The 12147-nt window shown below is 41.3% G+C and overlaps 1 protein-coding gene across 3 annotated transcripts; it reads right to left on the reverse strand.

Moving 5' to 3' along the window:
• Positions 1-4329: 4329 nt before the first annotated feature.
• On the reverse strand, positions 4330-6836 carry LOC306785258 (LITAF domain-containing protein-like). Of its 3 annotated transcripts, none has more exons than XM_079279561.1 (5): positions 6769-6836; positions 5733-5844; positions 5511-5564; positions 5204-5354; positions 4330-4796 (listed from the first exon to the last, which is right to left on the reverse strand). In XM_079279561.1, exons 2-5 carry the CDS (start codon positions 5824-5826, stop codon positions 4691-4693), a joined length of 405 nt encoding a protein of 134 aa, XP_079135687.1. In that variant the 5' UTR covers positions 5827-5844; positions 6769-6836; the 3' UTR covers positions 4330-4690. The 3 variants fall into 3 exon arrangements, with proteins under 3 accessions (XP_079135687.1, XP_079135689.1, XP_079135688.1); XM_079279563.1 differs by having other exon boundaries at positions 5733-5831; positions 6769-6822; XM_079279562.1 differs by having other exon boundaries at positions 5733-5834; positions 6769-6819.
• Positions 6837-12147: the final 5311 nt, after the last annotated feature.

The raw sequence follows: 12147 nt of genomic DNA on the forward strand, positions 1-12147 counted from the left end.
CTTAGAGACACAGAGCAGAAAATAATGTAGTGATGGGGAGAAAGGTACAGAGAGAGAGAGATAATGCTGTGGTGAGGAGAGAGGCAGGAGGGTGAACGTCGTGATAAATTACTGTCTGTTAGTAAATACAGTACCTTCATGAGCTACGACATAGAGTAAAAACAGCAGTCAATAAGATCCAATAATATCAGAGATTAATATGTTTTTCTCTCTCACACTCACACACACACTCACACACACTCACACACACTCATACACACTCACAGCACAGAATAGAACTGCTTTTAGCACTGGGCAATAGTTTCCATGGGAACGGGAAACAGCGTGGGCTGACTACATCACATACTGGGCTTTTGAGAAGTAGAGTTTCAGCGCCCAAAAGCACAGAGAAAATGCACGCGTATGCGCACACACACGCACGATGTTTGTACTTGTGAGGACCCCTGTCGACGTGATTGCATTCCTTATTTTAACCTTTACCTTGATACCAAGTTAAAACCCTCAAACCGTGAATGATTATAATGACCTCACTTTTAGAAAATGCCCTCGCTGTCGAGGTCTGAAACTCAACTTGGTCCCTAACAAGGATAGCGATGGAACACACGCACATACAGAATAACACAGCATCGGAAAGATTCAACTCTTCAATCAAACTCACCTCAGATAAATTCTTGTCTTGAAATCTTGATTATTGACAGTGGAGGGGCATCATCATTTTCCAGTCTGGACCCTTTCAACTGGAGTTCAAGTATATATATATTTTTAGAATCCCAGTTAATGAAATCCTTGAGGCAGCAGAAACAAACCGGTTTCCATGTTATCTCTTGTGTGGCTCACAGCTCCCACTGTTTGTAAGTACACAATAGCACACTTTGTGAGACCAATAACGTCCGGCTGCTCCGAGAAGAATCCACAATTATGATGCATGCCTTGATACTTCACACACCCACATAGTCAAATATATCTTCCGTCTCTCTTTCACTCTTCTCTCTCGCTCCCTCTGTCCTCCTCTTTCTGTTCATTCTGTCTGCACGTCTGTGCTTCTCTCTCCCTGCTTCACGCTGAATCTGCGGAGGTGTCTACAGAGACGCAATCCCAGCTCTACCTCTGTTCTCCCACACATGGGAAGTATGATTTGCTGATGCACCTGTCTAAACAGGAAGAAAATAGGAAATGAAGTGCAGCACATAAGGAGGTTAATTCACAGCCAATCCAGTATTAGTCACTTGTTTGCACATCTCGGTGTTGTTTCCTCCTCCCACGTCTTCCTCATACCACTTATACAATTCTTCCTCGCACCCGGAGCTGGAGATTCATCTTTCGTCACCAGATTGGACCAAAACAGATGAAGGTCTCTTCAGCAGTAAAATGTCGGTGAGAATGCTGCAGAGTGAAGATGGAGAGGGGCAGATGGTCAATCGAAACACAGGTGAGCCCTCTGGCCACGCGGCCGTCCGAGTAGAGAGTTACATAATACCCTTGAAGTCGTGATTCATCCAAAGAGTGAAGTCATCTCCTCCCGTAGAGATGGTTTCATGTGGGTTTGGAGAGCGACACGACATGAGGAAAAACATGACAGCAACCATACTGGCCAGCTAATCGAGTCAATTTGGATCAGTGTGAGAGAGATTGATGCTGACAGACACTCACGAGCTCAGTGACAGACAGAGGCCAAACATCGGAGCAGTCAAAGCTGGAGGAAAGGAGCGCACACTTCCATCCCGCCGTGTCCATCCAGAAATGACAGTGTTTTGGTTGGTGATTGCAGACGAATGGAGTGAACGATGGGTGTTTTTCCAAACAATCCATGACACAAGTTAGCCAGCTGTCTCTCAATCTTTCCAATTCTGTGCGAAACTAAGCTGAGCTAACGCTATAGCTACATATTTAGCGTAGAGCGCGGTATCAATCTAACTCAACAAGAAAGAAAACAAGGGCATCAAACTATTCCTTTAACTCTTTTATCTTTTCTCTTTTTACATTGAGATATCAATCTATTCGAAAATTAAACACAATTGTTAGTTGCAGCCCTGGTAATCATTTCACCATTATCCTTCATTATGCCATTCGAGGCAAGTGTCCAGTTAGTTGAGGTCCTGTTTGGCTGGTGTAAGGGTATTTTTTAGCATCTCCTTTTCAGTCAAATCATCAATTTACTTGTTTTTGTCAAAACAGCTTCAATAACAAAATTATAAGAAATGGTTGACGAATCGCCATGTTGTTTTTATTTGCCACCGATGAACGGCAGTGACCATATTTGGAATTCGGAGGAGTGACGTATGGCTCAGGTAGTGGCAGCGACCTGTCAATCACAGTAAGCCCGCCCTAAAGCATACTCCGCTTTATGGTGTATTTTACTCTAAAAGGGACACGAATCTGATTCTGTGATTCTGATATCCCACCACAGAGTGCCTTGTGTTTACAGCACGAACCACAACGTCCCAGGTTTAGATATATCACATGTTAACAATGTTTGACAATTTAGATCTTAACCCAAGATCAACTTTCATTTTTCGGGAGTTTGATGAGTTTCATGGGATTAAAAAATCTCAAAAAATCGAGTAGGTTTTCTGTTTCTCAGGTCAAGAAGGAACTTTCATACTAAATCAGAATGTTATAACTAAAATACACATTTTGTAATCAGAATTAACGAGTGGTCAACATAGTCATCGTTTTTAGTGTCTTGTTGAATTTCTGTGGCGTTTTGGTTTGTGACATTTGTTTTTTAATGTTTGTTTATGTTTTCTGCATCTGCACTGCGTTTGTTTATGTTGGTGAATGTGTTTCTGGGTCCATGTTTTATTTATTTGCAGCATTTTCTTTCTAAAAGCTGCTATCTGAGCCTAATTTTTCATTTTGAGGACAGACATAATGCTGCTTACCTTGATAAAAAAAAATGTCGGGACAGTTTGTGAGAGCCTGCCACAAATATTGTTTCTTGCTGCCCCTCTAGATGGCACTGCAGGATTTTGGCATTTGGATTTTTTTCAGGAATTTAACTTATTTATGTTTGATAAATACCATTTATATTGACAGGGAACTGCTTTAGCAGTTCAGACCACATTATGATCACATTACAGAGATCAAACATATATATGAATAAGTGGCGGTGCACAGAATGACGTCACACAGGCTCAATCTGGTGCTACACATTTAATGAGAATGGTTCTGCAAAATACAAAAATATGCGCATGATTATTGGCACGGCATTTCTAAATTTATTATGTTACTTTTTTTCTGAACACCATCACAACATCTATATATTTTCATACAAACCACCGACCCTGTCTGTTTGGACTTCTCCGTCTTGCCTCTGCCCCGGGAAATGACTCAGCCTTCTGTGCCTGACCAAGAGATTCTGCCTTTGCTTCCTCTGGTTTCTGTCCTTCTCCCTTGACGGCTTGGCCACGAGTCACTGAGTGGATTTCTACACGTGTGCAGATCCAAGACTGCTGGCCTGTTGTATGTTCTACCTGGAATAAAGTCTCGTTCCAACTATTCCGTGTGTCCGTCGTACTGCCTCTGAGTTCTTACCTCACCCGTTACAAGATATGAGACTATGAGACAGAAAGTCAAAGTTATGAGACAGAAAGTTATGAGACGATGAGACAGAAAGTTATGAGACTATGAGACAGAAAGTTATGAGACAGAAAGTTATGAGACTATGAGACAGAAAGTTATGAGACTATGAGACAGAAAGTTATGAGACAAAAAGTTATGAGACTATGAGACAGAAAGTTATGAGACTATGAGACAGAAAGTTATGAGACTATGAGACAGAAAGTTATGAGACTATGAGACAGAAAGTTATGAGACTATGAGACAGAAAGTTATGAGACTATGAGACAGAAAGTTAGGAGACGAGACAAAGTTATGAGACAGAAAGTTAAGAGACTATGAGACAGAAAGTTATGAGACTATGAGACAGAAAGTTATGAGACTATGAGACAGAAAGTTATGAGACTATGAGACAGAAAGTTAGGAGACGAGACAAAGTTATGAGACAGAAAGTTAAGAGACTATGAGACAGAAAGTTATGAGACAGAAAATTATGAGACTATGAGACAGAAAGTTGAGATACTTTGAGAAAGAAAGTTATGAGACAGAAAGTCATGAGACAGACTTTGAGACAGAAAGTCATGAGACTATAAGACAGAAAGTTATGAGACGATGAGACAGAAAGTTATGGGTCTGATGATCTGTTCTGAACAATTACTGTTGCTCATATATATATATTCCCTTCAACTTTTTTAAAATATGTAATTGCTTAATGACAGAGTTCAATGTCACAAGAAATAAAAGAATGAAAGCTACATTTCAGCAGTGATTAATTGGTGATTTATTGCTTTGAATCATTTCATGCTACAAGTAAATGAGCTGGTTGATTTTGTGATAGAAGGCTTTCAGCTGTTTTAGGAATGAGTTTAATCAATAAACAGCCTAATTTAAGATGATTATCTATACTTGATATGTAATAGCTATTCCTATTATTTTTCAATAATTGTTTTTACTTTTAGATGTCAATGAAAAAACAACTAAATGAACCTTAAAAACCCTGTATAAAAGAATCCACTGGACTGATTTAAATGAAATAAAATAAAACTTCTTTTTTTTTAACCACCCTACATTGTTGCTTGAATTAAACACCCAGGTATTGAGACACGATCACTGTTGACTCTGTAGTGCTGTTTCAATGGCGTTTATAGATGTGCAGGACGTTGTTACAGTTGGGGCAGGAATGCTTCACATCCTTGCAATCATCCACGCAGAAGGGGATTAAACAGCAAGGCCAGCACCTGGTGTGGAGTTTCAGAATAAAGTTCAAATAAAACTTCATCGCTCATTTTCAAGCTGTTTAAAAAGCTTCCCTTCCACCTAAAATATGCGATTAAAATGAACTCGGGTATGAGTGGTTCAAAATTGTCTCATGACTTTTGAAAATGTTAAACCTACTGAGTTAAGTTTAATGAACTTAAAGCACAAAGTCAATATATTTGAGACATTAAGTTACATCAACTCGAATATGGTAATCATCGTTCTTCACAAACTTAATTTAATGACTCTCAGTAGTACATTTATTCAGCTCATCAATTAAGCCATAAAAGACATTATGTGTGTGTGTGTGTGTGTGTGTGTGTGTGTGTGTGTGTGTGTGTGTGTGTGTGTGTGTGTGTGTGTGTGTGCTTGTGTTTGCTTTACTCACATGAAGATTCCCAGTATGCCACAGATCAGCCAGGTGAAAAATCCATTTGTGTGCTCGGTTTTAGTGACAACACTGCTTCGGCAGTGAGGACACATCATTTGTCCTGGAACATCAGTCGGCAACTGCTGCATCACCACCACCTGGGTCATCACTGTGAGGGAGAAACCCATCACCCTTTAACAGCAATACAATCCACACCTCCTCACCAAGCCGTCACCAAACCCAAAGCTTTCTGACGTTTTCCTACATATTCGGCATACTCAAAGTTATTTAAACTTGTTAGAAACAGGTGGAGGGAGACACTCACCGGGGTGTACGACTTGAGGTTGCTGTGGGCTGTACTGGTAAGTAGGTTGTTGAACTGGATATGAGGAGGAGACATTTATCTTGAGAAAGGTTCAAATTATTAACAAGCAGCCAAAAGGCTCCACATGGACTGAAATGACACGAATAACTCAAGAATATAGGAGCTACATTCCACTAAATGATGCAGGTAAAATGACTCAGATGAAGGTCGGTGATCTCTTACTGGGATGGATCCCAGGCTGAGGTTGGTAGTCTGGAGAGAAACCTGGGTACGGTGGTGCTGCCATTTCCGGAGGAGGTCCCTGACCGTTTTTCATGATATCTGCTAAAGGAGCCTGTAAGTCAATAAAATACAGCAAAAAAGGGACCAGAGTGATCCTTGTAATCAGTGGAGCTGGTGGAACATGTTCTAGGTAGGGATGTGTATAATATAAGGGTTCTGTATAATATAAAACACACACACGCACACACATGTATATAATTATTTTTAAATGTCTCTCCTCTTCTCTCTTAAAGCATGAAGACTTGCTAATCAAGTTGAGGAGAAATTAATGATCAGTTGCAACTCTCTCTCTCTCTCTCTCTCTCTCTCGCTCTCTGTCTCTCTCTCTCTGTCTCGCTCTCTCTCTCTCTCTCTCTCGCTCTCTCTCTCTCTCTCTCTGTCTCTCTCTCTCTCTCTCTCTCTCTCTCTCTCTCTCTCTCTCTCTCTCTCTCTCTCTCTCTCTCTCTCTCTTTCCATGACGTGGGTGACAATGTCTCTCAATGATGAGAAATGCAAACATGTCCAGCAAAACGTCACAGAACAATGTTATGGTAGCTGAGAGAGGCCAATGCAGATCTGCCCTGTGAGCACATTTCTAGTTTGCACATGTTTGTTTAAGCTGCATTCATGGAGCTCTGCCTGTGTGGGTGAGTAAGATCTCGTGTAACTGGTCCAATGACTTTTGGGACTTAAATTCATTTCCTGGTGACTTACCCAAACCATAACCACTACCAGCCTAACCTGTAACTCACCTAACTTAAACCAAGGCTTCACCCTAAAATGTAATGTTTCCCCTTAAGAAAGGCGAGTCCAAACAATGTAAACAGGTTTCACCACAAGTCATGTAAACACAACACAACACAAACCCCCCCTGGGGGGGCCCAGTGACAGGCGGGTGTATAAGTCAACAGAAGCAGACAAACAATAAACGTTCAGGTTCTGCTATCACGTAGTATTCCTTCTGACTCTGAGCCTGTGTGTGTGTGATGCTGCTTACCTTAAGGTCAGGAGGGAGTGTGAGGTCCTGGCACTGCTTCTTCCTCTGGTGTTTGAGAACAGCTGACAAAGACCATAAAGCAAATGTAGAGAGAAGGTGGAGCAACAGTGTGAAAAAGGTGCAGTCATCATAGGTGTGGAGTTCACTGTGTTTGTTGAATTTCACAATGCTATTCTCTCGTTACAACATATATTTGTATTGTGGAAATAAATCACTATTACTTGTTTCTGCAGTGTCTTGCCACATTAACACTTCCAACACAATTATTGAAATAGACAGTGTTATCTTGTTTTGTTTACTGTATTTCATGTTATTCTAAGATTCTTGTAAATGTTTTGTGTTGATTGATTGAAACCTTTATTCAGTAGAAACTCACCAACATAGTGTAGCACCCGGTTACCACAGAGACCCGGTTCACAACACCGTGAAGGCGCATACCCACAGGAAGCAGTGGTATAAAAATATAAATGCTTTATTGGTACAAAACTATGTGGAGTAATTTGGAAGGGTGTAACAGGGAAAGAGCACCGGCAGAGGGCGCAGTGTGACGGCGTCATTGACGTGAAGTGTGACTGTTCTGTTGAAGAGGACTTGATCAGGTTTATCTGAAGACAACTACAGCAGATCAAGTGAGCGTCAAGCCCTCTACACTGAAGTTCAGCTGATGACGCGAAAGCTGCGGTGATGGTCACCATTTGTGGTTTGTGTGCGTGCCATCACATTCATCACTGGTGTTTGCTTTGAATCACTCTTATTGTCAGGATTCATTGATCGTGTCCTTTGGACTGCACTCACCCGGTATTAAATGTAATGTTAGATTCTGTCCATATAGAATAAGCAGTGAACCAGGAATATCGAGAGAAATACATTTTGGAGGAATGTGGCTGACTTGAATCTGATTTTAACATGGTTACAGCTTGACTGTGTGAAATAAAGATACATATACATACAATAGGTGAAGATCTACTCGAATACAGAGATGTGTGACCAGAGCTCTGTAACATTGCAGCATTGTAAGAAAAAAATATACAAAACAAACAAGTAAGGTTTACTTACAGGACATTTTTTTATTTTGCTCTTAAAGATATATGCAGTAGGAGTTAAGATAAGTGAACAAAACGTAAGATGAGAGTGGATGATTGTAGACATTACAGTAAAAAACGAATTACAAATAAGTGAAAACATTTATTTGAAGACATTTAGCCCATTTAAGTGTTATGCATGCGTACTGTGTCTACAGTACGTCGATATCAGCAAAGTGCTGATGGTCCGTGCAGGAAAACACACATGATTGACAGACTTCATGGTGGTTTTAGTCAATTGATGCCGAAAAAAGAGCTTTATTAATCCGTGTCACTTGAGAGGAACTCTAACTTTTCATTCGTTTTCTCATTCTATATTATTTTACAATCTCAAAAAAGCGTAATAAGTTGATGACATAAGTATGTGATTTGTCACGTTGTGATTTCATTAACCTTTGTTCTTGTTGGCTATGCTCTTTGTGTGTATGTGCTTTTGTAAGTCTGTTTGTTGCTGTTTTTCTTTCTCTATCTTGTCTGTGCATGTGGACATTTGGCAGCATAACAGCAGGTTGACATTCAATGAATGAGCTGAAATGGAGCTGCTGATATTGGACTTCTTTTCACTGATGGGACATGTCCCCCGTCCCCAGGGTTAATTCGGTCTTTTCCTTCTTCAGGCGACGGTATGAAATGTTAACCGCAACCTTCTGCTTTCATTGCTGCACATTAGACAGACAGTCAAAAGACAGAAATGCTTACTTTTATTATCTTTATTAAGGAGAGATGAAGTGACATCAGCCCTAATTCATTGTCATTTTTTTCAAATTTCTTAATTTTCCTTTCCCAGGGTCCATGCTTTCATCCACTCACGCTGATGGAAGATTGTTATGGCGACGCTTTGTTTTATTGGCCGTGACTGACATTCAAATTCAAACTTTGCTTGATCCCTCCTCTTTTCTCCCCAGCAGTGAATCAATTCAACTCACATCTCGTACATATGCATCGTTGGCAGCGCAAAGAAATAAAGGTGACTTCAAGTGAAGACGAGGCACTAACATGGAGCCTAATGCGGCCCCCAGTGCTCAAGACGCAGAAACCTGCTTTTAGTCATCAGTGAGCGTTACAGCTGAGGTGCACTGCTCCTGGCACGATGGCAAACAAGCAGCAGTGTGGATCTGGAGCAGCAGGATTGAGGACCTCTGCTGTGAGAATCTATTTGTGTCAGAGAGAAGACTCAGCTATCTAATCAGGCTTTAATTGCAGCTGCGGTTAGTTAACGTCATGAGATACCAGGCAGAGAAAAGCTTGCAGCCCTGTAGGTCAAGAAGAGCTGACAGATGCCTGAGACAGGAGATTCAATAGAGTGTTCATTTGATGCTCATTATAGTTTTTCATTTGATGTATTTTGTAATTCTGTGAGTCACTAGTCAATAAGTAATGTTTACATTTCGACATTTTAAACATTGAATGTGAGGGCGCTGGTGGGTGTGATGGTGTAATGTGTCCTATGTGTCCTACATTACACCCTTGTTTTCGGAGAAAAGGAAAGAAGGAAAACAGGAGCAACACATTGACGCTGAGTGCAGTGGAGAGGGCTGAGAAGAGCGTTGAAGAGGTGAGGAAGGAGAAAGCGTTAAGAGGAGAGAGAAGCTGGTGCTGTGGAGCCGCGATAAATGCAGACCGCCGACAGCGTGGCCTTTCATACTGCAACACCCTGCTCCTCATTTCGTTCCCCGGTGGACCTCGCTGTCCAGTCCAAAAGTCTCATAATCACACCAGGGGGTCTTCAACATGATTCAGCCTGAGCACACACACACACACACACACACACACACACACACAGGATTTCTGCAGAGGCTTCAGGTCAACTCTTTTGCTCCTCCAGACAGTAAATGCATTTCATCTTCACGATATTACCTGATTTTATTTATTTTAAAGCGGGATTGAAGTGGGATTAAGAAAGCTGCACACTCTCTTCGTTACCTTGTGTCCCTGTCTGTACACCGTTTCTCTTCCCTTGTTCGTGATTGTCTTTCAGTGGCAGGAGAACTGGTCTGCATGAAGTCAGAGGTGCACAGGAAATGGAGAAAGCTGATCAATGTGGGTTTGAAACAGACGCAAGAGGAAGAGATGACTGAGCAAAACCTCCCAAATAGCACGACACAACTGCAAACACAAGAGGATGAGTCAATGGAGAGATAAAAGAAGAACAGTGGCTGCCAAAGGGTCGCGAATACTGGCTAGATATACAGACGCATCTTTTATTGCGTGTTTGTGTGTTTGCACAATGGTTACGTCCTGATAACGCTCTAATCAATGGTCACTGCATCAGCCCTTTGACCCAGCATGTCTACTTCAGGCATTCTCCACTTCTCATATGGATTATGTCTTGCCGCTCTTTATGTTTACACGTGACTTAGTCCCTGTCACGCCTTGCGACTTGTTGCTATGCAGAATTGAACTGGTCGCTATATGCATAGAAATAATCTAATGCAGCAAGATATGACCGGATAGGTGACATGCAAAGTCAAATCAGGTTTAATATCAGTGCAGGTATACAGTATACGTACAGACGTACCAGGTTCAGAAATATCTGTTTTTTAATCACAGAAACCCAGCAAACATACAGCACTGAAGCATCTGAACAACTATATGTTATCTAACACAATGCACAGTGTTTGCACTGGAAATCCTTCACTCTGAACAGCTTTGACATTTTCAGCTTATTATATTATATATTATACCCTTATTATATTCACCTGATCAGCATCTTCTCACTGCAAGCACCTGATTCATTTTCTTCTTCATGACACATCCACCATTGAGATTTGACTCATTCTCACTCTGTCCGAACACAAAACTCATTTCACTCATGAACTAATTCCATCAACGTGAACACGATCTCATTCCAGTCAGCTTTTACTGAATAACACAATGACTGCTATGATAAAGACATTGGTTCTGTGGCGATGTGATATGAAGACCAGACAATAGAAACTGTTTACATAAGTGTGAATAAAGCAATACTTTGTCATACCATACATTTATACTACATGTGTGTGTGTGTGTGTGTGTGTGTGTGTGTGTGTGTGTGTGTGTGTGTGTGTGTGTGTGGCAAAGAGAGAAGCTGTGTCCAGATTTTCTCCTGTTTTTTGAAGTTTGTTTACAGTCTGATTTACTCATGTCCAGGCAAAGCAGATGTACATCGTGTGGAGTTCAGCTTTGTGGGTGTGGTTGGCCGCACTTGGCACTGATCACAGTCAGCGATAATATCGCCTCAACAGGCGATGGTCACTCTTGGCGTTTGTGCAGTAATCCTCTCCCACCTGTCGCAAAAACAACCCCTGACCTTTCCTGTTAAAAGCTTCATGGCGGACACGTTTACACTGTAAGCATTTCAAAGGCTAATGGAGGCTGTGCCGGTTGAGTCTGATCAGAAACAGCCGCTGTATATGTTTTCTATTATACAGTAAACAAGGCGCCTCAAATAAACACACACTTGACACGTAAATGCACAAAACACAAATTCAAAGGCATGTATACAAAGAGGTCAGAGGGTCTGTGTTCAAAGCTGGCAGGAAAACACAGAGTCACATGTCCTGTGACTGAGAAGCTGGTAAACAGCGATCAAGCCGGTATCTGGATACAGACAGCATACAAACAGGATTACAGCGACTCTTTCCACAAAGCTGTACAGATGTCAACTTCAATCATCACAATTTACCCATTTGAGTGAAAAGAGCAGAAGTGAGTGGGAGCTTGAAACAGGAAAATGCCTTTTTTACTATAATACAGAAACAAAATAGTGCATTACGCTGCTGGAGGAGGTATTTATATCTGAAAGTACCAATCATCCTTTCAGACTAATCACAACCCTGTAAGGCCTGTTTTACCCAAATAAACTTATGATGTGAAATCTTCTCTGGCTTGTCCTCTCTGGCATTTTTGGTACTGAAAAGTAAATGAATTCTTACTTGTTGTGTAACAGATGAACAGAAAGTGAGAGAAGTACGGTGCGAATGTTCCTTTGTCCGTTTAGGAACCGGGATACCTGCTGACAGCGGCTCAGAAGGCACTTATGTCAAATGGCTGGATGGAAAGAAAACTGGGACTGGTTGAACAGCTGGGTGATTCATAAAGGTAGAGATACACATCGAGACACGCAACAAATACAACATATTCATGAGGTTGTTTCACTGAAATGGTTAAATGCTGCAATGCATTTCAAATGAGTGTTCAGAAAATAGTCCTGGAAATGGATGTTTTACATTGCAACTGCAGAACGGCATCAGCTGATCCGATCCCTCTGCTTTCGCTGCTGTGGTCTCATATCATGTTTCCTCCTCAGCTTCTCTTC

This window comes from Melanostigma gelatinosum (assembly GCF_949748355.1).
Source record: "Melanostigma gelatinosum genome assembly, chromosome: 11".
Taxonomy (NCBI): Eukaryota; Metazoa; Chordata; class Actinopteri; order Perciformes; family Zoarcidae; genus Melanostigma; species Melanostigma gelatinosum.